At 37.6% G+C, this 27,623-nt stretch overlaps 1 protein-coding gene across 1 annotated transcript in view; it reads right to left on the minus strand.

Moving 5' to 3' along the window:
- Positions 1-27,623, minus strand: part of FHIT (fragile histidine triad diadenosine triphosphatase) — a 951,800-nt gene that overhangs the window by 226,712 nt on the left and 697,465 nt on the right. Inside the window, exon 5 of the mRNA XM_044660289.1 lies at positions 2,051-2,119. Within this exon, the coding sequence (XP_044516224.1) occupies positions 2,051-2,119 (69 nt within the window). The remainder of the gene's footprint in view (positions 1-2,050; positions 2,120-27,623) is intronic.

Raw genomic sequence — 27,623 nt, forward strand, 5'->3', positions numbered from 1 at the left:
GACAGAAATAAATATGATGTAGAACAAGATTTAAGACTATGTCTGCTGTAAGCCAAATAGCACCAACCTGTGTACAAAGTCCAGCAATAAAATTAAAATTATATGAGTTTATTATGTATTGTGTTACATATCTTCCAGGTGTAATATAGTTGATCAAAATGTTATCTATATTCAACAAAATGTATAAAATAAAGAGGTTTAATCTGAAGTCTTTCAGATTATAGTAAGCAAATGAGATCTTCTTGGAAAACTTTTTATACTACTTATCCACATAAAATATCTCACATAAAATGTTCAATTATTTTGTAATTGGGATTTTATGATGTTATACTCAGAATTTTCACAATTATGGGTAAAATAAAAGTTTATATTTTATAATTATACATTACATAATATGAACTTTAATTTAGAGTTGGGGCAAATTATCATTGTGAATACTATAATCATTTAATGAATAAATCTAAAAGCATATTAGAAGTAATATGTTGAATTATTCTATTTTTGTTTTGTTTTTATTATTGAAAGGAATTCACAGAACAAAAATCTATTGAGAATTATTCATTATCTTCACTCATTCATATCAACTCCCTCCCAAACATCCACACATATTTTCTGAGCTATGTGGTTTTATAAAATTATACTAGTTTCTAAAATTTGGAAGTGTTTACCATATAAATGATATCACCCTGTGTCACATCATTTCATTGACTTATATTATCTATAACATTATATTGCATTAGATTTACCATAGTACTATATATTATATTAAATTATATCGCATCATAATATTTTACAACATCACATCCAATCACATCATTTTGTGATCTATTACATCTTCCCTCTTTTGGAAAATAATTCCTAACAGATGATCTTGAAGACAAATATAAGCATGTAAAAAATGCATCTTGGACATGAATTAAAGTTTCCAACATAAAGAGAATTCATGTCCTAATGCATTTTTTCATGCTTATGAAATTGCCAATACAAGGTAGAGGGAGATCAGACTGGTTCCCAGGGCTAGCGATAACACAACCGTTGCCCTGAAACTGACTGCAAACTCTTCTTTTTTTGTATGAACTCAATCCTGTTTCAAGACTTGATTCATTAGCTTTTTCCTTAACCTTGAGCCTTGAGCCAACTAAGCCCCTAAGAAAGGATTAACTATGCAGTTTGCATAAATGTTTTTATTTCGATGATTATCATTAGATTCCATTTTTAGTCACATATTTAGCCATGTTAAAAGTTTACTGCATATCACCTTCCTCTTTCTTCAGAGAAACAGACTTAGTTTCCATTGCAGGAGATCCACTTGTAATCTGAACACATCCAAGTCAGGAATAACACTTTTATATCTCTAATTCCCAAGCACAGTGGGCAACTCAAAGGCTTCTTCACTGATTCTTATACATATGACTGAATTCCAAATAACTGTTTTTAAAAAGAAATATCTGACTAAAATAAGTCTGTAATGACCCTTTCATCTGACTATTGTAATATTCTCCTCATCAGTCTCACAACTTTCAGGCTTTTCCCTTTACAATTCATCCACCTCATCGCTGCCAAAATAATCTTCCTAATGCTTAGATCCGACCCCATCACTCCCCTGCCCAAGAAGCTTCATTTGTCCTCTATTACCTCCAAATCGAAGGCAAAAATCTTCACAATACCACTTAAATCCCTGGATAGTTTGGTCCCAGAATTATTTCACCTCATTTCCCATTCACAATGGTAATAATTACATTACACATTAGTAATAATTTCCTATATATTTCTTATAACAGCAAGACAAAAATCCTGCCAAGTATTGACTTCTGCAGCTTCCACCCATAAGTGCCCAAAGGAATGCTACCAACACTACTCGTTTTTCTTGCATCCAATGCCTTGATATTCACCAGATCTTTGACTTCTACAACTTCCAAAATTCTGCTGGGGAGAATCCTTTTTTAGTCATTCCAACTGGTGCTTAAGGATGGCTCCTGTCTCACTGAATTGGCAACCACTGCTGACCACTCCTGGGATCAAACGAAATGAATAGAGGAAACAAACCTACCTCGTCATAGATGCTGTCATTTTTGCTAAAGTCTCCAGCCTTCCTGGGTAGTATATGGACGTGGACGTGCTGAAAATATAAAAAAAAGATGAAAAAAAGTCATGATTATTTCCTTTTATATTTTTAAATATAAATATACAATATATAATATACATGTACATATAAAATAAAATATAATATGATATATGATATATAATATAATGTAATGCAATAGAATATAATGCAATAGAATATAATGTAATATAATATAACGTAATGTAATATAATATAATGCAATATAATATAGTATAGTATAACATAACAACATAATATAACATAATATAACATTATATTATATTATATTATATTATATTTAAAAATATTTTATATTTTAAAAGTGATGTTCTCATGAAATCCAATGACTCCATATTGGTTCCCACTGTATTAATTTTCAAGGGAAGAAAATGTTCACCCAACTCTAAATGGATCTGAAATCTGTTGAGGAGAGAGATCAAAAATAAGCAAGAACAAGCTAGTGGTTTTATATGAGATATGGAGTGGGAGGCCAGAAAGTTGAGGTGGGCTCAATGGAATTTTTTCCAATTGTCATTCAGAGTAATATTTAGCAGAGCTCATTAAAAAAAAAGTTGATATTCATGACCCTGAAACTGACAGGAAACGAGAATTGATGAACCTAGAATGGGAGAAGAATGGAATTAGCCAGTAGGTGAGGTGGTGACATGACCAAAGTACCAAAGGATGACCGGAAGGAGTCCTTGAACTCCCCAAATACACCTATATTCTTGGCCCACCCAAGCACACTCAGGTCATAGAATTAGCCATTATACTCAGGACACGCATCCAGGAAGATGGCACAGAGAATCAAATATATTTTTCAAGTCTAAAATACCGTTTGAAATTTTTACTTCCAATACATCCTCTATTATACCTGGGTAGAAGTTATACCTTATTCCTGCCCTTGAGCCATGTTCTAGAATGTATTATGAGTCCTGGGGAGGAAGGCGATAATGAAAGGCCAAATATGGTGCTGGGGACAAAGGCTCGAGTGACCCTTCCCATCTCTCCCAGCCACCCCTTTCTGATCGCTCCTCCCAGGCTCAGAGTCCTCACAAAAGCAGCCGACAGAATTCGAGATTAAGTTCCTATGTGGTTTCACTGCACAACAAGGAAAAAATGATATGCTATTAAAACCAGAGTCATGAGGAAAACAGTGCCAAGGTGAACAGAGCTGATAATAGCTCCATTTTGAGGAAAGTTCTTAAGAGGAATTTTTTTTTTGACTAGCAAAGCCAGATTCCCTTGCTGTTGGCTATTGTGAATTTAAGTTAGAAAGTTTGTAGGAGTTTGAGTTTGAAGGAGAAATCCAGTAGAGGAAAGAAGTCAGCAATTACCCTTAGGACAGTATCCCCAGCTGAAAATCATACACGGGGGAAAAGAAAAGCAGAACTTGATAGAGCCAGCGTGGCGGTACAGTGGATAAAATGTTGGACCTGGAGTCAAGAAGACATGAGTTCAAATCTTGTGTCGGGTAGTTACTAGTTCTGTGGCTCTAGGCAAGTTACTTGACTCCACTTGGACTGTAATAGGGATATGATAATAATATAATTATATAATAATATCTCATAAGGTTATTGAGACTATCAAATGATTTAAAATATAAAGAACTTTGTAAACCTTCATATAATATATATATATACATACATATACATATATGCTAGCTTAGACATTTTTACCATTAATAACAAGAAAAGAAATGTCTAAATTTCAGTTTGAGGTTATCACAGCCTCTTGGGGAAAAGTGACAATTATCAAAGAAAAAAAAAAGAAAAAATACTTCCCTTGGAAGTAGATAGCCATTCCTTATATTTTCAGTGTCTTGGCTATCAAGGAAGCCTGTGCTTTCTCTCAAGATCTACCCTATACTCACTTCTAAGCCAAAATCATAAATAAGTGGGGAAAGAGGAGTTTTGTTCCAGGCACTAATGCTTCCTTTCCACCCCACCGTAACTGTGGTGCCCAATTCAAAAGAAGGGCTGGTAGGATGGGTTCCTAATGCATACATCAGGATCCCTGGGGGCCATGTATTGTCTTAGTTTTAATATACTCCGGTATCCTAACCCTGTTGGCCTCAGTTTCCTCATCTGTAAAATGACCTGGAATAGGAAATGGTCTTTGCTAAGAAGACCCGAATGGGGTCATGAAGAATCAGCCACGATGAAAACAAATGAACAACAAAAATCTATCTTTTATTGTATTTTTGTTTATTTCATTATTTTCCAATTACATTTTAATCTCATTTGTGTCCTCTCAGGAGTGGGGTGAGCCACACGTACCATGTACATTTGGTACCTCATCTCTATAGCTCTCATTTCAATCTTCTTCCTTCTCATTTTCCCATCATGCTTGAGTAAGAGCATGGGTCCAAGGGACAATTATTAGTAAAGTTAAATGTCCTCTATCCTGCCACTACATATATACATAGATCTTCCACATATATTTTTGTATGTGTATATATTTTTTGTACATATGTATGTATATTTTTGTATGTATGTATATATATATAGTATGTATGTATGTATATATTTTTATTTTTTCCTTCAAAGGAGGGATTGTCTTTCCCTTTATTTCCTTATCACTTAGCACAATGCCTGGAACATTCAGTTCTTCCAGTGTCATGGATCTACTAGTATCTAGAATGTAAGCTCCCTAAGGGGCAAACATCATTTTATTTCTGCTTTTGTAAACCCAAAACATGGCATGAGTCTTTGCACAGAGTGGGCTGAAATGGATGACTTGAGGGCAGCTGGATGATGCAGGGAATTGAGAGCAGGCTGGAGAAAGGAGGTCCTGGGTTCAAATTTGACCTAAGACATTTCCCAGCTAGGTGACCGTGGGCAAGTCACTTAATAGACAAAGAAATTGAGCCAAATAGAAGTTAGATGACTTTCCCACAGTCACAGAGCTGGTAAGTTTTTGAGGCTGCATTTGAACTCAGGTGTTCCTGTCCCCCACATCCATCCCAAAGCACCAGTCAAGTATCCAATCATTCAGGGCATTGGGTGCACCAACACAGGTGAGGTTTAAAAAAAATTGTAGTTACTTCTGAAGGGTTCCTCTGCAGATCAAACTGGAGGGGATGTGAGGGAAAGGAGACAGATCAAGTCATCGTGGAATCACAGATTTAGAACCTGAAGGAATCCTAAAGCAATATTCTTCCAACCTGCCTATTTTATAGTTGAGGAAACTGAGAAGTTTGGTGACTTGGGCAGGGCTACTCAGCAGGTGTCTGAGGCAGGATTTGAACTCCAGCCACTAACCCAGCCATCGCCAGAAGAGAAACAGCTGTAGATCTCTGCCAGTCTGGCTTCTAAGGAGCCCCACAAGAGTAACACCTAGAGCCAACCCAGTCGTTTATACTCTGCCTAACAAATGGCGTATTCATTGTACAAGAAAACTGGAGAGTTGAACAAATACATTTTTTTTTAAACGAAGAGTTGATGGGCATATGGGCCACTTATTACACCCAGTGGGGAACGAGGACATTTTCATGGTTTGTTCACCTTTACTACGCCAGTGATGTTTTTATAAGACCGTAATGTAGCATAACAAAATGCATCCACTTGGTTTAAAAACAAATCACTTTAGGGGAGGGGGGAGTTGAAGTTATCCGGATCAATTAAGAAGGCAGGTGTTGGATTGGAGAACGTGGCTTTTTTTTTTTAATTCTACTGCAATGAATAGAACCAATATGAGAAATTTCCCTACTGTTTGTGTAATAGACCTAAACAGGAATAGTGAGAGTCAATTACATCTCAAGTGGCTTCTTTGCTTTTTCTTTGCTAAATGAGTTAAAGGGAAGCAGAGCAGGAGAACAACTGTCATGTGGAGACAAACATCTGGGCTTAGGGAACACATCCCCCATTCTCCTGCCACTGAAGTGTCTCCACTTTTTTTTTAAGCTTCTTAGGTTTTATCCCCATAGTAGCTCCTAATTTTGAAATTATGACAGAGCTTCCATGTTGTGTAAACACAGAAACAACTTTTATTTCCAAGGAGAAGAGCCAGAACAACAAGGAGAATCATTTATGGTATCCAAGAGATTATATCCAGGCATTTACCCTTTATGGGGGCAGCTCAGGGTGTTCTGTGCTTATTTGTCTTATGGAAGCCAACAGACAACTTCCTCGTCCAAAGACTCTCTTTGAATAACTTTACTTAAAAATTATTGATTCCTTTTCCTTATATTTCCCAATAGGTCTTTCCCTTCCTTTACCCAGAGGGCTAACCCTAAAAACAAAAGAAAGCTAAAAAGAGATGGGGGAAAAGCAGTTCAGTAACAAGAAGGCACTTAGGAAATTCTTCCTTCTTCTTCCTTCCCTTCCTTCCTTCTCTCCTCCCTTCTTTCGCTTTCATTTCTTATCTCTCCTTCCTTCTGTTCCTTCTTCATTTTCTCCTTTGTTCCTTCCTTCCTTCCTTCTCTCTTTCTAACCTTCTTTCTTTCTTCTTTCTTCCTTATTTCCTTCATTCTCTCGCTTTCATTTCTTCTCTCCTTTCCTCCTTTTCTCTCCTTCCTTTTGTCCCTTCTTTATTTTCTCCTTCCTTTCTTCCCTCCTTCCTTCCTTCTCTCTTTCTAACCTTCTTTCTTCTTCCTTCTTTTCTTTCTTCCTTACTTCCTTCCTTTCTTCCTTCCTTCCTTCCTTCCTCCCTTCCTAAAATATGGAATTCAGAACAAAACTCAAAAGGATTGGTCTAATAACCGCTGTGGAGAAAAACAAATCCCTGTGGCCTAGATTGTTATACACAGCTAGATGGCTGAGTCACTGAGTTCTACCAATCAGCATATATGTAGGGCAGGCATTGAAGAGGGACAAAGAGATGGTTCCAGGATTGAATAGGAGAAAGACAGCATGGTGGAAATCATGCAGAGCTTTTAATGATCCCAAGCCACTCTATGACAGAAAAACTCTTATTTTTTTTTCCAAAATCATAGGAACATAGAACAGATCTCTGGAGCTCTTAGAGTTCTTTGAGGTCTTCCAGTACACCTTCCTTACTTTACATATGAAGGAACTGAGGCCCAGAGAGGTTCAATGATTTGCCCATGTACTAAGTCACCTCTTGGGACTCCAAGGTCAATATTCTTTCTGCTGCTTTCCTTTTGATGTAATAAAACAGCATGTCTTAGAGCCATACCATCTCCCAAGATTCAACACTGCATGTGGTCAAGCTGACAATGAACAATCTCACAAGAAACGTGTGCTGAGCTGTGGTCTCTTGCTACAGAGTTTCCTATAAAAATAGGTGGAAAAGGTATCAGTCATGGAGCATACAGTCACAAAAATGGCTGGGGCTTGATGGATCTGAGTGTGGGTCAGTGATAACAGATGGATAGCCTGGTACCCATCCACCATATTGGGGAGATCCTCTGGCCAGGAATAATAAGAATAACAGAATAAGAAGGCATAGAAATGTGATTTGTCCTAATGGAAGAATTCTAGATTTAGCGATAGAAGGATAGTCAGAGGCCATCTATTTTACAAATGGGGAAACTGAGACATGGAGGTGTTAAGTGACTTGCTCATGGTCATAAAATCATAGTTTTCAAGCTAGATGGGACCTCAGAGGTCACCTTATTTGATTCCTCATTTTATATGTTAGGGAGATTATGCAATTTGCCCAAAGTCACACAGTAAGTAGAAAATATAGGATTTAAACTGAGGAGCTCAGGATTCAAATCCAACATTCTTTCTCTATGAGTATCCATCCCGATGAGGCCATGGCTCCATGGAAATACCAATAGAAGACTCTTGCTTTGGTTATAAGAACATAGTCTTGGAGTATGCATGGATATCAACATTTTTTCTGTATTTCAACCTCTTCCCCCTTAAAGAATACCTCAATTATTCCAGGGAGTATAATATAGAAATCTAAGTTACTGGGATTCAGAAGAGCTCCCTTCAATTATTTTCAATCCTCCTCAATGGTCTCCACTGCCAGAATCATTGGCATTATCCTATAAACCAACCAAGATGGGGAAAGTACCGAAAACTCTATCTCCTAAGGGAGGCACATAAATGCCTGTTGATTCAAATAGTAGCCACTGTGGCCACCTCTCAAGCAGAAATAGAGAAAGTGTATCATTCCTTTTCACAGTTCCTGACCCAAACAAATATTTATTCTAAGGAATAGCCTTCCACTATTGACACATTTTTTCTCTATGATGTGCCAACATTTTAATCCAGGGAGATGCTTCTTGCCCAAGTCCTTCTACTCTGAGCTGGATTAAGTATTGCGATGCAAATGAAACGGCAGTGGCATTTTTCCTTGTCTTACTTATTTCTTGATAAATGCACATTGCCTTAGTGTTTGCCATACCCATAATTACAGTTCTTTAATTTATGTTTCAATAAAATGTATAATAATAAACATTTACTACTCTATGAATAAACATTCGAATGGAGCGTCTAATGGGGGTTACATATTTCGAAGCAGTGCTGTGGCTTCCTGGAAGTCTCTCTTCGTGCTTAATGAGTGTCATTTCCATAATCTGTGCATTATTGCTTAAGCCTCCCTTTAGGAATATTCTACAAAGGAAAAAAAATGAAATATGATAAACCCAAAGAGGAGATGTTAACAGGATTACCAACTGGTCCAGTTAAAGGGACAGTAGAAGCTTTCATATCCCTCCAGAGACAAAAGACAGAGTGAGGAAAAAGTCTGGGTTTGCTAATTATCTCACTTGCTAAAGTCTTTTTTTTCACTTCTAAATGTATTTTAAACACCAGAGGTGGAAAAACTTGGAAAGGTTAGCCACAAAGGGCATTCTGGTCTTCATTTATGTTCTAGTACTCCCAAGGAATAGCTCCTAAAAATAGATCTAACCACTTTTAGGAGTTCAGATGTTCTCCAAAGGGACACAGACTTGACACAGAGAAATTTTAAAAAAAGACAACTCTTTGGTTTCGATAATTTTGGATTCAATATAGAATCACAGAATGTTAGGGATCTTTAGCCATCTAGCTCACCCAAATCTCCTCTACAGCATTATTTTCCTATAAAATTATTCTGAGGAAAGATTGCATCAATCAGTCAACCAACAATTATTTGTTAATTGTTATGTGCTGGGCTCTGTACAGAGTGTGGTGGGGGTAGAAATAAAAAAAATACAAAAACCACAATACACATATACATAGGTGCCCAAGGAGCTTACAAATAAATGGGTAGAGGAAAGATAACTTTAGAGGAAAAATCTCAAGAGGCAGGAGATTAGGAAGGGCTACTGCAGAAGGTAACTCCTAAGCTAAGTCTTGAAAAAAAGCCAAGAATGATGAGAGGCAGAGAGCTGAGGGAGAAGGACCTTCCTACCATGAGAGTCAGCCAGTGTTGATACAAACAGAATTCCAAGGCATCCTTTTTTAAAGGGGAAAACTGGTGAATAGTGATTTAGTAGCTAGAGAGTCAGATTTGAAGTCAAGAAGACCTAACTGGATTCAAGTCAAGTAGTTATCTGTAACCAGCAAAAGATGAAATGACTGAGGATACAAAGTTTGAAATTCTAAGCATATCAATTATTAAATTAATGAATGCCAATTATCCAACAAATGGGGACCAAGCCCCTTCCTCTGTTTAGGGCTGTACCCAGAATACAGGGAAAGATCAACTTTTATACATTAAAAACATTTAATATAATAAAACCAATTAATTAAAAGGAAACAATACATTAGGAATCTGATTTCTAATTGAAAGAAGGAGGAAGGACTTTCTAAATTGGGAGGGGGAAAATGAACAGGTACAATTCTCTGAATTCAGGATAAAAAGAGGTCCCATTCCTCCCCAGTGTCTGTAAACAATCAAAGGAACAAGGAAATATTAACTGATTGATCAATATGGGGCCAGTTTCCAGAAAAAAAGACATATAGATTGCTTGAAATGTGCAATTATGAGAAAACCCCTTCCATCAGTCTTAGGATCTGATGGTGTTTCTGGTCAACATAGCCTCAGTCCTTGGTTAAGAGTCTCTAAACAGATGGTCCAGTTTCCCAGCCTTGTAAAGCAAGGTTCAAACAATGCAGTAAGATTTTCTCCCAATTCCCACAATTGAATACAACTTTGCTCACAAGACAGAGTTTAGATTAGGTCCATAACTGAGTAGAAAGGGGAACTAAACTAGCTCCAGTATTAACTCACAAGATGGAATTAGTGTGGTTCACTCAATTTTTGGAATTAACCACTTGTTGTCCTAATCCTTTTAATTTCTTCAGTTTTCTCACATATCTGCCTACTTGTGAGATCACAGGGAAGTGACTTAACATCCCAGAATCTATTCCAGGTAACCTTCGATGGTCAGTTTGCATCTGATCTTTAGTGGACTGTGGTTCCACAGTGGATGCCCCAGATATTAAATCAGAATTCTGGAGGAATTTATTGACAGCTTGGTTCCCTTTACCATTCAGATGATATAACTAGGACAAAGAGATCACCAAATATCAAATATTCTGAGTGAAGTGAGAGTAATTAGACCAAGCCTCTTTGAAGTGGAAAGCCATCAGTAATGCAATTGTTGAAGCACCATAGCTCTGGTTTCAGGGTAAATTGTTTTTGTTTTTTTGTTGTTGTTTTTTTTTAATCAAATCTGTTATGTTCATGCAACTGTTCTGGGCGTTGCATCTAAATGGACTCATTTTGTAGACTTGGAATATCTCTTTCCTTAATATTAGCCAATACCTCCATGTTCATTGGTACCACTTCAAAGATAACATTATTAAATAAATGTCAATGTATACGTGAAATATATAAGTAATTCAAGTCTCAACTAAAATCTCATTTTCTACAAGGTGGGGCTTCTTCATTTTAGTGCTTTTCTTTTGTTAATTATTTTCTAGCTGTCCTGTCTAAAGTGTGCTTGTGTTTATTTGAATGTTATCTTCCTTACTAGACAGATAAACTCTTTGAGGATAGGCCTTTTGTCTATTTTTTAATATCCCCAATGCTTAGCACTAATATATTAATATAATATTAATAACTAATATAACAATAAATTAAGCACATAATGGGTGCTTAAAAATGCATAACGATTGAGTTATTAATGGTATATGAAATACTTTTATATATTTTGTATATCTAAAATGTACTAAATGTGTTTTACATGGAAATAAAATGCATTTTGTATAAATATGAGTATATTTACATATGATTTATGTCATAAAATATAAGTATATAAAATAAAATTATAGACAACTTCATTGAGTTGCAAGAAGTCCCTAAATATGGGCGGATTTTTGCCTGTTTTATACTTTCATTTGTACCACAGCTTCATGCTTTGGCTGTTACTATAAAAACCTTTCCAATGTAAATGATGGCTTCAGTTGGATGCGCTGAATATAGGATTTTCACCGTTTCAAATATGGCTATTTTCATATATGACTTCCACAAAATAAAACATTCAACATAAATAGAACTTTGCTTCATCCAATTTTTATCATGTTTCTCTGTCAAGTTTCTTTGCACATCCTACTTTCCCCCTGGTGCATATGTTTCCCTGTTTTCCCGACTCGCTCAAAATTAGCAGAATTTAGGGGGAGTCATATTTCTTCAGTGGCTTACATTTTGCATCTTCTGCCTAACTCAAATGAGCAGATATTTATGTTGTTGCCAGATTTTTCCCCCCAGAAAGTATTTCTTTGTTTATGATGAGAGATGCTCACCACATGGCAAGGTGACACATAGGAGCAGAGTTCTCCTTCGCCTGCAAAAATATGAAGCCAAGGTTTCTGGGGACGTGGAACCCCACAGATCCTTCTAGAGGGAATTCTACACCAAGAAATGAACTTCCCTGCCCAATAATCAGTCTGGAAGATATGAAATAGTCCCCGTAGAGATACTGATTTGATAGCTTGTGACAAGACAAAAGACTTCAATTAGACCGATGATCCTCCGTGTTACAGGTGACTCATAAATTATATTCCAGCACAATTTCAGAATGATGACACAACCAGGGACAAATGGAGATAGCATCATCATTACTCTCTGTTCTGTTCCCCCCACCAAATCCCTCGGAGATTTGTAGGACTCTGCCCGGTGTCATTGAAACCCAATAGAGGAGCATCACTATGGCAATAATAATAATAAGAAGAAGAAGAAACAAGCAGCCAGGATGCCCTTGTCTCATCTCTCAAAACGACAAAGGAAATCCACAGTCTATCGCTTTGCTACTGGTTTTCTCACGTTGTCCTTTGTTCTCTCCATGAGACAAAGGGATTCAATCTGCCATACTCGGAAATTAGATAATAAGGGAAAGGAAGAGCGTTCCCTTTTCTATGCCAATTTGCCCTTGAGGGGGCTGGAATTTATATCGATTAAAGCTTCCCTCGTCCCCAACAGCCCCCTTCCAGTGCCTGCTAGCCTTCCGTTTCTTGGGTCAACACGAATCGGCCTCTAATGAAGAGAGGCATCGCTTCGCCATCGTTTAGCCGGGGCCATTCTTTAAGATGGGGAATTGGAGTCCGGTCCAACGGCGGACCCAAATGAGTGCAGGAGATTTACAACAGTGGGGACCTTTCCAGGGAACCCTTAGCACAAATGCTCTCTGATTGCTTTGGTGAGAATTGGCCGACCTGGGAGGTGAGGGAGACGGCACCGAGGAGGATGCTTTATGATGACGGCCCCAAGAGGGTCAACCTTTAGAATTAACATTTGCTCCGGAGGAGCCACCCCAAATGGGCTTTGGGCAAAGGCTGGGAAAAAGATGGACGTTCCTCCTTAATGAGGGCTGAGAACCCTGCTGGGCCTCGGGCAGCGCCATGTTGGGTGAGTTCATTAATGTCATTAACCTGCAATCTATCTTTTCAAAATTAGTTACATGAAAATATGCCACCGGAGCAATGGGCATGGATACTAAATGACACTCAGATATTCACAATGTGATATCCATTCTGGAGGAGGGGACCTGTGTGACCAAAGGCGAATACCCTTTAATCCTAAAATGGTCATCTGGAGTCTCCATGTAGAATCATGGGAGCTTAATAAATGCTTATTTCCTTCTTTCTTTTTTTCCTTTTTTTTCCTCTTCCTTCCTTCTTCTCAGGTCCAACTTCAGATTAGCTAAAATCTGATTAGTTAATATAAATAATAACATATATATTATATATGTTATATTATTAAGTATAATATAACATATAATATATTATGATATAATATAAACATATATAAGTTATAATATATAATAAATATTATAATATAATGAATAAATGTTATAATATATAATAAACATTATGTTTGGATTATATCATAATATGTAATGTGCTTATATTATAATATAACATATTGTAATATAAACATATTCTATATTATTACATATAATATAAACATATATAATATAATATTATCATATATTATAATATATAATATATTGTCATATATATAATATAATAATATATTACCATATATAATATAATAATACCAAATATAATTACCATATATTATATATGGTAATATGTTTACATATAATATAATCATATATAATATCATATAGTATATATTGTAGTATAATATGTATTATTATATATAATATTGTTATATTATATACTATAATATATAAATAATAAATAATAATAGTTGATTCAAAGGGATCATTTTTCTGTTGTTCTGGAAGAATATAATCCTGTCTGATTTCCCACTATCTATACTTTTTACAACTCTGAGCATAATTTCTATTCTTTGGGAATCATTTGTTAAGAGCACATCCTCTGAGGCAGGTAGGTGGCAAAAAGGACAGGTCGCCAAGCCTAGAGTTGAGAGGATCTGGGTTTAAATCTGGCCTCTCACACTTTCTAGCTAGTCACTTAACCCCATTTGCCTGTCTTAGAGTTGTTACTATGACAGAAAGGAAAGGATATAAAAAGAAAAACTTCCCTGAATTATATGAGTACGGAATGACCACTCAGATCCTTTGCTCTTCATTTTTGCTCTGCTTGGATCTCTCCCTCTTTCCACATAGACTTGCTCAGGGTTGGTAGGAAACTCTGAACCAGAGTCTACATGATTCTGAGATCTGATGTCTATTTGCTAACTCTATTTATTCTGCTTAGTTTAAACTTTTAAAATGGTTTCATAAAAAAGAAAAATCAAGATTGTTAATAATAACTAGAAGATGAAAATAAAGAAGATAATGGAGGGGGAGAGGGAGAAGAAGGTGGAAGAAAAAGAACATATTTCACCATAAATTTGAGTTCTTAACCTGGGATCAGTAGACAGATTTCATGGGGTCTAGGGAAAAACCATAAATCTCAATGAAATTCAACATTTTTTCAAATTAGGAACCCTGAAAAAAATATTCTCAGAAATCCATAGACTTCACCAGACTGCCAAAGAGATACAGGACAAAAAATGAGTAGAAATTTTTACTGGCATAGATATATCTATCACCCCCTACCATGAATGTACACTATCCCTTATCAAGAATTTTAAGAAAAGAGAGGCAGCTGGGTGGCTCAGTGGAAAGAGAGCCAGGCCTAGAGACAGGAGGTTCTAGGTTCAAATCTGGCCTCAGACACTTGCCAGCTGTGTGACTCTGGGCAAGTCACTTCACCTCCATTGCCCAGCCCTTACCACTCTTCTGCCTTGGAACCAATGCACAGTATTGATTCCAAGACGGAAGGTAAATGTTTAAAAAAAAAATTAGGAAAAGGACAAACCAATGAAGTAGTTGCCCCAGCTGCATTATGAGAATATGCATTCTGTCAAGGATGAATGGCCTCCCTCTCCCAACATTCCCTACTCTCATTAACAATAATCTTCAAATCCCTATTTGGATTATTTAAGTCCTCTGACTAATTGGTACCTCTTGGTCCCATGGCCAGCACTATTCTATCTCCTCCTCCACTAGTGACTATGATTCCAAGTTACTGTCTTCCTAAAAGCATTTTACTTCCTTAGAACCTCTCCTCCAACCCTCACCTCATCATGGTTCATCACTAATCAATTCCATATTATTTACGCTCTTTTCTTTCCTCTACCATCTCTATCTTGTACTCCTGAAAACCTGATTTTTTTTCTGGCTGATGCTTCATCTCTGGCATCCTCTGCGGCAAAGTGTTTGGAACAAAATGAGGGTTTAATAAATTCCAATACATTCACTCACTCGTTCATACATTCTTTAGCTCTTCTGGCTTTCTCTTGCTCAAACTGCCACCTCTCCTTTCAGGTTCACCTCATCTACACGGCTCAGTCAAGATCCTCGTGGTTGCCAGCGACCAACCTCACCATCCCGACCTTATTCTTCATCCTCTCATGACCTACACACAAGTCCTGTGTGTCTCCTCATTTCCTGAGCCCATCCACCCTTCAATGACTTCACATTCCTCCTTTTGGAATCTTTGCCCCAGGGTTAAACACTTCTAGTATAGATTGTATTTTCCTCCACCAAAATTCCCCGTTCACTTTCCTCCTGTCATTCACATTCTGACAGCCTTCAACCTCGAGCCACCCATTCCTCATGCCTTTCACTCCTGAGCTGATACAAGAATCAAAAAGGCATTCAATGGTGCCCACTTGGGGCACTCCGTATTTCAGAATCACAAAACCATAGCATTTTCCGAATTTGGAGGAACCTCAGTGTCTGTCTAGTCCAAATCAAATCCCAAGAGAATTCACAGTCCAAAAACCAACACAGGGTCATTCAGCCTTTTCTGAAAAACTGTTAGAGATAGAAACCCAGCTTGGCATCCTTTGACATGAACCCAGAACTCAGGTTCTCTCCTCTGACAGCGTCCATGATTTCCATTATGCTCCTCAGCCTTCAAGCTCACTTTTAAAGAGTTGTTTCGTTGGGGGATGTTTCACCCGGATGGCAGTTATGGTTTGGGAAGCAGGACAGAAGGAAAAGAGACTCGAGGACTTATTCCAAACCACAAAATTAAGACTCTTTTTTTCCTGACACAGAGGCACCCAACGGGCATCCAAGGTGTGCGTGCCGCTCAAACCGACAGACCTCTGCTAGCTGAAGCACCCCTTGCACTCGCTCACTTGAGGATGGCAGCTTATTCCCGGGCCAGCCCATTAATGGTTGGTATCCAATTTTCCTTGCCTGAGAGTTTCTGATTAGTCTGGCCGGGTGCAACAAGGACGACACTGCTGACAACATTGTCGGGAGCACTGGTCCGATCTCCCATTAAAGGCATCTAAGAAAACAAGGCAGCGAAGTAAATCTGCCAGAGGATCCTAGAGAGCCCTTGACTGGCCTCAGCTTTTAAAGCTTTACATAGGAAACACTTGTGTGAGCCGGGCAATCGAGCAAAAAATAGGGATTGGGTCTGGGCTCTGGATTGTAGGTTTGGGGAAACGAGGGAAGGCAGACAGCAATTCATCCTGCAAGGGGAGGGCTTTTAGGAGCCGAGGATCAGTCGGAGGGCGTTCAGGGAGCTGGATGGGGAATGGGCAGGCAAGGAAATGTGTCCAACCTCACATGAAATTCAAGGGGACGTCCTGTTGTTGGAAAGGACGATTCTAATATCTCCTTATTTAAAATGCTTCCATTCCCCTAGTAGTACTGCCTAAGACTAACAGCTCTTGGGATTGCAAGCTCCAATTAGATGCAATGATTGCAAATACAGATTAACATTAAACTCTTTCCAATATGGCACACTCTCCCTTTTACGAGTGTGCCATATTGGAAAGAGAACTGAATCTAGAAGGGAAACACACACACACACACACACACACACACACACACACACACACACACACACACGGCTACAAACAAGAAAAAGTTGTCACTACCAGAAAGCTCACATTTTGTAAAAATCCCATGTTTTGGAAATTTGGCAACTGAGTGATATAACAATAGAGAGCTGGGACTGGAATCGGGAAGACCTGAGTTTGCTATTATTATCCCCATTTTACAGTTCAGAAACGGAGGCAGAAAGAGGTTAAATGACTAGCTTAGGACCACATGCCTTGAAAATGAAGCCACATTTGAACTCAAGTCTTCTTGATTCCTGGTCTTGTGCTCTATGCACTGCATCAGCGAGCTGCTCAAGGAGGGAGCTACACAGGTTGATTATCCCTTCTATCCCTTCACTTCCTCTTTTTCCTCCATTCTGTTGGGTTGTACAATGCCCTATAGATATATACACTCTTATCAAGATACAAAATTGGTTCTGTATACACAGCAGTAACCAAGCCACTTCCTCTCTTAGACCTCAGTTTCCTCCACTGTAAGAATGTTCTAAAGGTTGAACTAATATCCCCCTTCGTTCTAATTCCTCTGAAACATGCCAGCTGCTTTCTGTCTCTTATGATGGAAGCCTTTGTTGTATTATTGTATTATATTTCTTGCGCCATAGCCAAACACCACCAAACAGAACCTCTCCCATCGCCATATCACCAACCAAGGAGAACCAGGCTGGGAAGACTGCCAAGTCTACAAGGCGCTCCACATTGGCCAGGCCTTCCTGTTAAAACTTGGAATCACACAGCATGAGAGTCACCCTAGTGTCGCTGCTTTACCATCTAGGTTTACCCAACTAAATAGGTAGTCGGGTACCCCGATGGGCTAAATCTGTCAATAGAAACCAAGTTAATGAAATGGGAGATGTGTGGTTCTGACACACAGTGACTACATCATTCTTATCTCATTAGCACTCATTTTCTCCCCCTCCATTAAATGAAAGATCTGGACTCAATGGCCTTGATGGTTCCTTCTTGCTTTCAGTCTATGATCCTCTAAGCCTCTATTCTCCCTGGGATTCTTAATCTGGAATCTATGAACTTTGAAAAAATGCATTTTGATAATTATTTCAGTAAAACTACTTTTCTTTGTAATATGTTTTGTGTACTTAAAAAATTATTCTGAAAAAGGGTTCATAGGCTTCACCAGATGGTCAAAGGCATCCAAGACACAATAATGATTAAGAACCTCTAAGTTGTGCTTATTTGGTAGAACTTGCCATGCAATGGTCCTTATACAAATTATTTCCCTACATAGTGGCCATACTAAGGACCTAGGGTCCTAATTTTTCCCCCTAAGACATGAATACTCTCATCTTTCTATTTTAGCAAGGCCATGCCATGTTGTTTATGACAGCAAAGAGGACTTGGGCTTCATCTATGTGATAAATGTCTGGAGAGATGGAACCATCTCAATGTTTGACAGAGCCTTCCTCATTCTGTTCAAGGTTTTAGCATGGCACAGACATAGCCTTCAGGAAGAATCTAACCCTTTCCTTGGGCTTGACAAATAAATAATAAAAAATTAAAAAATTAAAAATTAAAAAAATAAAAGATAAATAAAATAAACTTGACGCCTGTTTGTCCTGACTGGCTTTTCATAGTGGATGTCCTGAGCATTGCTTATTTTTAATTTAGACAGAGAATGCAGGTGCCATAGCAGCATCTAAAGGACATCCTGCTAACTTATAAAACCACAACAAAACAAAACAATAAAAATCACTCCCACTAGTCCAAAGTAAAGAGTAGAAAAAGAAAATGCATGGGAAAAGGTCAATTTCCTTGTTTCTTTTTAGAGATTTGGGGAGGTGATGAAGAGGGAGAGGGGTTGTTTGGGTTTTAATAAAACATGTGAGTTGAAATAAAAACCTGGAAAATTCAAGAATGCTTTTCATTTCCATGCCCACTGCAGACTCATTATCACTCAATTCCTTTATTCCTAGATAACCTTGAAAACTCAATAACAAAGCTCAGAAGATGGTTGGTGAGGATGGAGGTACAGAACTAAGGTTGTAATCCTGTGCTTGGTATTTGCTACCTGTGTTATCGTTGGTGCTTCCCCTCCCTCCTGTGCCTTGATTTCACTAATAATAAAAGGAGACATCCTCATTAGTGATTCCATACTCTACTTTCAACATCTGGAAAATGATAAGTTCGTCTCAACAACCTTTAAGGTCCCCTCAGGCTTAACATCTTGGATTCCATAATTCTAAAGTTGGATTAGATGACCCAAATTCCCCTTCAACTCTGAATCTATGCTCCAATGGCTGGCAAGGAAGAATGAATGCATGCATGAAAAGTATTTATTGAGCATTGACTGTATACCAGGCATTGTGCTAAGACTTGGGAATATATCAGGGAGCTCAGACTCTAATTAAGAGGTGGAAGCAAGATACATGAGAAGGTTGAATTATAATTACTGGTGATCTTAAATTTTGGGGAGGAATTTTCTGAAGGAAGATGATTATGGTGGTAGAAGTGGTGGTGGTGGTTTAACTTGTCTTGGCATACTTATCTCTCGTCTTCTCCTTAAGTTTCCTTTGCTGCTTCAGCTAAAGCTTGCCTGCCCAGAGAATGACAGTTGGTTGGTTGTACATGTGATTAATATTCCTATTATTATTATCCTACATAGCACTTTTCTCTGTTCTCTACACCCCTTGGCCAAGTTAATGAACTAGGTGATCTCTTTGCAAAATTCCCTTCTCAGAATGCTCTGTTTCTTGTACGCCAACCAAAGAATGCAGAAAAGAAAGAGGAATTTTGACAACTAGCAATATGAAACTTGGGGCTGCTGATGGGAAAAACAAACATATAAAGCACTTTGCCCCCAGGAAACTAGTGCTCTCATAAGCACAGCAAATCTCGCATGTGAAATGGATATGTGCTAGCAGAGATAGCAGGCCCATTTCTGAAAATGTCACTTGGGGTTATTAGCTGGAAGGACTGAGCCTGAAACATTCAATGATCTAGACCTGAGAGGTAGCCCTCCTTTAAGAGACAATTTTTATAATTAAAGGATAAACTATGTTTTAAAAATAAAGTTTAGAACTGAAAGAGCCCCTAGAGATAATCTAGTCCAAGCTCTTCATTTTATATATAAAGAAAACAAAGCCCAGAGAGAGAGATTAAATAACTAGTCTGTATATGACAGTGGGGTCTTTTAAAGGTTTCTGAAAACCCCCTGTTTTCTCACATTTGTTGCAGTTGTTCGTGGCAATCCATTATGCACATCGTTGCCCGAGCCCCCATCCAGTGCAACAATTTCTATTCCCAGCCCATGCAAGATATGCTAATTCTCACAGAAAAGGGTTTTAATTGAGATATAAATATGGTGTCAAGAACAAGGAAGGGAAATCATAGAATCATTCACTGCCAACATACAAATGACTGTGACTTCCAACACCTTCCCAGATGCAAGTGGAAGGGGAAAAAGGATGGGACAGATGCATACCAGGAAAAACTCATAAGGGGCTGAAGAAACTATCTCTCACCAAGGGAAGAGAGAGGAATAAGAGAACTGCCAGCTGCTCTCTAATCTCCAATCAGAATGCTTTCCATGATGATTGGTTAATCTTTCAAAACATGCTGGAATATAGTTAGAGTTTTTGCTTTAGGGAGCAGCTGGCTCAGTGGATTGGGAGCCAGTAAGGATCAGAAGTCCTGAATTCAAATCTGACCTCAGACATGTCCTAGCTATGTGACCCATAACCACTTAACCCCATTATCTAGCCCTTCCAGCTCTTCTGCCTTAGAACCAATACACATTATTGATTCTAAGATGGAAGGTAAGGGTTGTTTATTTTTGTTTGTTTGTTTCTGTTTTAATAAAGCTTTTGCTTTAACTCTGAAGTTATCAGGATTCTGCTAGGCACTTGTGATTTTGTTACTCCTGTTCTATGTACTTCCCCTCTTTGCTCCCATCACCTGGTATCTCTCTGTTCAAGCTATCCTCCATAGTTTGCCTCTTTATCACAGGACTATGCAGAAACGTCTCCAGTCTCTCAGCCTTGTGTTCTCCCCTCATCAACTTTTGTCTCTTATCCAGAGTTTATGCTAGTTAAAGTAATAACAAAAATTAGGTGAGAGCCATCCAGGAGAGGGAAGTCTAAGGCTTTTTCCAGTGACCAACAGTTGAGAATATACTTCAGGATGTGATTCAGTTATGTCCGACTCCTTGTGACCCTATTTGGGAGTTTTCCTGGCAAAGATACTGGAGTGGTTCGCCATTTTCTTCTCTAGCTCCTTTAAGAGATGAGGGAACTGAGGCAAACAGTTGACCCCTTATTTGGGGTTTTCTAGATAAAGGTCCTGAGATAATTTACCATTTTGTTCTCTAGCCCCTTTTACAGATGAGGAAACTGAAGCAAACAGGGTAAAGTGACTTGCCCAGGGTCACATAGCTAGGAAGTGACTGAGGTTGAATTTTAACTCAGAAAGATGTGTCTTCCTGGTTCCAAACCCACTGAGCCTCCTAACTATGCTGCAGAACTTCTATTAAGGAACAGCCTCTCACTTGTCCTAATTGTAGGTAGTTAAGAACAGACCTGACTTTCAAATGCAAGTCTTCTGACCTAGAAGCTTGTTCTCTTTCCTCTGACCCACAATGCTGTCTAGTGACTTCTGTCCTAGGCAGGCTTAAACCTTAAGGCCAAATTTCATCTGTTGCAAAACCATTTAAGCCATACATTGCTTTACATTATATTTTCAACAGATAAATTAAAAAAAAAAACATTATATGCACGTGTGTGTATGTGTGTGTAAGAATGAAGCACGTAACTAAAAGCAGATTTGAGCCAAAACCCTGGCCTTCTCCTCTTGGGAAATGAAATGGTTTTATATTTTTTAAAAAATGTGAAAATGTAAAAAATCCCCCAAAGAAAACTACTGCCTAGGAGAAAGGGTCCCTGGAGAACCATAGGATACCTCCCTAGAAAAGGGAAGATAATAGTAAAAATTCAAAAAAGTTAGGGTGGAAAAGTTTGATGTGATGTCCAGATACACTGGGGAGAGGGAATAAGTTAAGTCTTCTCAGGGGACACTCACCAAATGAGGAAGGAGGGACCCTGCAGACACAGCCACCATGCGAGCTCAGGAGCTCTTCTCCTCTCACCTAGACTGCCGTCATACCTTTCTAAGTGGTTGTCTCGTCTACTCTACTTCTCAGGCAGCTAGTTAGTCCAGTGGATAGAGCCATGGGCCAGGAAGACCTGAGTTCAAATGAACTGATACTAACTATAAATTTAGAGGTCCTGTACTAGTAAATTATAATTTTAGTTCGTATACTGTGTCAGTATTAATTCAACTTAATTGTAAAAAAATTTAGAAAATTAGCAAAAAATTAGAAAATAACAAAAAATTAAAAGGATTAATAAAGATTTTTAAATAATCAAGAAATATTTAATTTAATTATTTTAATTATTAATAATTTAAAATAATGTAATAAGTAATAAATAGAAATTTAATAGTATTTAGAAGTATATGTGTTTTCTTCTCCTGTTGGAATGGAAGCTCCTTGAGGGCAGAGACTAGCTTTCTTTTTGTATTTGTACCATTTATATACTTATACATATATACATACACAGAGAGAGAGAGAGAAGCAGCTAGATAGGTCAGTGCATAAAGTTTGGGGTCTAGAGTCAGGAAGACTCATTTTCCTGAGTTCAAATGTGGCCTCAGACACTTACTAGTTGTATGACCCTGGACAAGACACTTAAATCTGTTTGCCTCAGTTTCATCATCTGTAAAATGAGTCAGAGAAGGAAATAGCAAACCACTCCAGTATCTTTGCCCAAAAAACCCCAAATAAGGTCATTAGACATCAGATACAATTGAAACAAGTAAGCAACAATAAATATAAACATATATACACATATATGTGTGGAGGAATGTATATTATGTATATATTTGTGCATTTATATGTATGAATATATATGTAAATATGTGTGTGCATGTGTAGTATTTTCTGTTGGTTTTTGCCTCATTGTTGTAGTGAAGTGTACAGAATAAATTCACAGATAAGATTGATAGAACTAGAAGGACTCCATCTAGTCCAATTTCCTCATTTTACAGATTAGGGGGAAGTGTTTAAGGGAAAAGATCATGAGTTCCATTTTGAACATGTTGAATTTGAGGTGTCCACTGGACATCTACTGGTCTTGGGCTGCCCAGCTAATTCATAATAAGATGTCAACTCAGGTCTAGGACTCTTGACTCATCCTCTACTTATCCCACTGCTAGTATTCAGAGCTCTCTGTTGAAGTCTCTGCTTCTTGTTTGTCTCTTTCTCCTGGTAGACTGCCCACATGTCCAGTTATGATTCAGAATTCTGTTATACAAGCTACAAGATAGAGGCAATATCTATCTCCAACATCTGCTGAAAAGCAGATGGATGAGAAGGATATCGGAAACAAAACAAGGATGTTTTGGAAGCTCGGTGCCTTCTTTTTAGAAGACTTCCATATGTAAGTACAAGTCTTAGAATCACAATATTGGAAGGATACTAGATCTGATTTTGCAAATGAGGAAAATGAGGCAAAATAAAGTGAAGTAACTTCTCTCTGAGTTTATTAAGTATTTCCTATATTCCATGGCCTATGCTAGACACAGGGGGATACAAAAAGAAGTAAAAGACAATCCTTACCCTCAAGAAGTTCACAGTCTAATGACAGAGATAAGCAAAAAAAGAATGAACAAAAAAGTCATGTAAATAATAAATGGGAAATAATTAAAAGAGAGAAGGCACTAGAATTAATTGGGGTTGGCATCCTGTAGAAGATGAGATTTAAGCTGGGACTTGAAGGAAGCCAGAGAAGGCAGGGAGGCAAAGTTGGGGAGGGAAAAACATTCCAGGCATGGGGGACAGCCAGAGAAAATGTCCAAAGCCATGAGACAGGGTGTCTTGTTTGTGGAATGGCAAGGAATACAACATCACTGGATCAGGAGAAAAGATATAAGAAGTTTGGATGGATAGTGGGGACTGAGTTATGAAGGACTTTTAAGGTCAAATATTTGGTCTGGAAAGTGATAGGGAGCCACTAGAATTTATTCAGTAAGGAGTGATATGCACTTTGGGGAAATTGCTTTAGTGGGATGGATTGGAGTGTGGAGAAACTCATTAGTAGGCTATAAAATAGCCTAGCTACAAGGTAGTGAGGTTTTGCCAACAAAGAGAATGTGGGAAAGAGAGAATGAGGAATCCAAGATGGCATCTGGACTGTGAGCCTGAGGGACTAGGGGGATAATGATGGTCTCTACAGTAATTGGGAAGGGAAAAGGGGGAAGGATTGAGGTGAAAAGATCATGAGTCATTCTTTGAACATGTTGAGTTTAAGATTTCTACCAGATATTCAGTTTGATATGAATGAAAGGGAGTTAGAAATTCAATATTGGAAATAAGTAGAAAAATTAGGGCAAGGTAGATAAATTTGAGAATTCTCAGTATAGATATGGTAATTAAATAATACAACCTGTTGAGTTCAACAAGTAAAGTAGAGAGAAGTGGGTCCAGGACAGAACCCTGTGAGATAACTACAGTGAAAGAGCTTGATATGGAGAATATTTGGCACAAAAGACTGATGAGTGGTCAAATAGGTAAGAGAAGATCCAGGAGAGAGGTGCTGCAAAAACCTAGAGAAAAGAGAGGGATCGATGGTATCAAAGGCTGCAGAAAAGACAAGAAGAATGAAAACTGAGAAATGGACATTGGATTTAACAATTATGAGATTATTGGTAACTTTGGAGAAAGCATATAATGATGAAGTTGGATGCTGGAGAGTAAAAGGTTAAGAAGAGACTAGAAGGAGAAAAACATGGAGGCACCATTATAAATGACCTTTTAAAGTCAGCCACAAAGAGCATAAGAGATATAGGATAATAGTTAGAGAAAATGGAAGAATCAAGTGAGTTTTTTTTAACTATGTATAGACAAAGGCATATAGAGAAAGAGTAAGCAGAAACAGACCATATATGTCAAAGGACATAAAGTTTTCAGATGAAGAATTCAAAACTATCAATAATCACATGAAAAAGTATTATAAACCCCTCCTGATTAGAGAAATGCAAATCAAAACAACTGAGGTACCACCTCACACCTAGCAGATTGGCCAATATTACAGTAAGGGAATAAATGTTGGAGGGGATGTGGTGAAATTGGGACACTAATGCATTGCTGGTGCAGCTGTTACTTGATCCAACTATTCTGGAAGGCAATTTGGAATTATGCCCAAAGGGCTTCAAAGGAATGCTTGCCTTTTATCCAGAAATACCATTACTAGGTTTGTACCCCCAAAAGATTATAAAAGAGGATTGTACAAAAATATTTATAGCTATGTTCTTTGTGGTGGAATTCGAAAACATCCAAAAAATTGGAAAAGAAGGGGGTGTCCCTCAATTGAGGAATGGCTGAAGAAATTGTGGTATCTGCTGGTAATGGAATATTATTGTGCCTTAAGGAGTGATGAACTGCTTGATTTCTATATAAACTAGAAAGACCTCCATGAACTGATGCGGAGTGAAATGAGCAGAACCAGAAGAACATTGTACAAAGAAACTGAAACATTGTGGAATGATCAAATTTAACCAACTTTGCTACTTGTAGCAATGCAATGATCCAAGATAATCCTGAGGGACTTAGGAAAAAGAATGCTATCCACATTGAGAGAAAGAACTGTGGGAGAGTAGAAAGTCAGAAGAAAAATATATGGTTTATCACTTGTTTATATGGGTATAGGATTTGGGGTTTTGGTTTTAAAGGATTACTCTATTATAAAAATGAATAATGTGGAAATAGGCATCAAGTGATAACATATGTATAATCCAGTAGAATTGCTTGTTGGCTCTGGGAGTGGGGAGAGAAGAGGGGAGAGAGAGAAAGTGAATCATGTTACAATGGAAAAATATTTTTAAATAAAAATGAATAATTATTTTTTAAAAAATTTTTAAAGGAAACTGACCATATCATAGAGCTGAAACTAGCACCCAAGTGTCCTAATGCATAGTCTAGTGCTCTTTGATACTACTTCATCAGAAGTTGTGAGAAAACAGACCCACTACTGCATTATTTATTTTCATTTTTTGAAACCCTTACTTTCTGTATTAGAATCAATGGTATCAGAAAAAAAGTCAGAAGATTTTCATGTACTGATGGAGAATAGAGAAAGCAGAACCCAGAAAACAACTTATACGATTTCTACAATAATCAATATTATGGAGATAAATAATTTAATAAAGTAAAAAACTCTGGGCAAAACAATGACAACAAAAATTCCAGAAGATTCTTGATGAACTATGCTGTTTACCCATCTCTTGACAGGAACATGATGGACACAGGGAGCAAAATAAGACTTGAACATGATCAGCACAGGAATTAATTTTACTTGACTGTGTATTTGTTATAAGGATTCTCTCTCTGTCTTTGTGTGTATGTATGTGTCTTTTTCTTTCTATCTCTCTTATTTCACATGGAGGAGGAAGAAAAGGAAATAGATTTTTGTTAATTGAAAAAATTAAATTACATTTTAAAAAGGAGCAATTCCACCCTTCCTGGTTTCATTTATAATTTTTTTTATTCTTCTTACATAGAAATGTTGTTGTTGATGTTTTTGGTGGTTGCAAAGATTAGAAAAACAAAAACAAAATTAAATGAAAAAAAAAACTACTCTATCATGGATTTGCTCACTGAGGCAACTAATTTAGAATTTAAAGGTTTATCAACATAAATAACATTAAATGAGAAATATTAAATCTGTTATAGTCATTGATCCTTCCCCCCACCCCCATTTTAGTCTTAATACAGGGCTGTGTATCTAAAGAACTCCCTAAGACTTCTCTAAACAAATTTCTCCCTCTCCACATCTCCATGACATTTTCAGGAGCCCTAAATTCTTATGCTGAAGTGAAACATGATTTATTTTTAACATCTGAAAGCTCTAATGAACAACTGCATAATAACATGAAATGTTCTCCCTTTTAAAATAATATGTATGGGGGCTGAACTTGACCATTTCACAAAAGACCTTTGCACAATGGGACATAGAAAGATTGAAAATTCACACTCATCCAGCAAATATTTCTAAGAAGCAAGGCCAGACCACAAGGAATTAACAGAACAAATCTTCCCCAAAGGCCCCAGGGTTCTATATTTGCATTCTTATTGTGAAAAATTGTGGCTTTTTTTTCCATTGACTTCATCCAATAAATCAGTTGTTTTGCATCTTTTAGTCAGTGTCAGAGTCTGTCATCAGATTAGACAGATGACTGAGTCAGAGGTTTCACCCACATTCCCATACATATTCCATATCTAAAAGAAAGCCATTCAATACCCATTTTCCAAGTTTGCTTCTGGTCTGTTCTGGGAAAGGTTAAAAAACAAACAACAAAACAAAACAGTAGACTGACATCAGACAGAATGGATACTGATGTTAAAAGTCTTGATAGAAGTTCTATCATCTGGGGTGTAATGGTCTCTGATCACAGAGGTTGTTGATGTGAACGAATCTAATTTAGTAAGCTATTGGCTGGTAGCATAGAACATCAAGAATATTGATTCTTTTAATAGCTCTTATAATTAAAAAACATAATCCTTTTTTTAAAAAAGGACTACAAAAAATGGCTAATGACCATTCCATAGTTGTGTCTCTTGCAGACTAAGTGCATGAGACAAAAAAAGATGGGCAGTCCCTTTTTGGGGATTAACCACACACCTGGTGGAAAAAGAAAAAAGAGACTCAGAGAAGAGGGAGGGAAGGAGGGAGAGAGAGAGAGACAGAAACAGAGACAGACAGACAGACAGAGAGAGACACAGAGAGAGAGAGAGAGAAACAGAGAGAGAGAGAGAGAGAGAGAGAGAGAG

The sequence above is a fragment of the Gracilinanus agilis genome, chromosome 1, assembly GCF_016433145.1.
Source record: "Gracilinanus agilis isolate LMUSP501 chromosome 1, AgileGrace, whole genome shotgun sequence".
Taxonomy (NCBI): Eukaryota; Metazoa; Chordata; class Mammalia; order Didelphimorphia; family Didelphidae; genus Gracilinanus; species Gracilinanus agilis.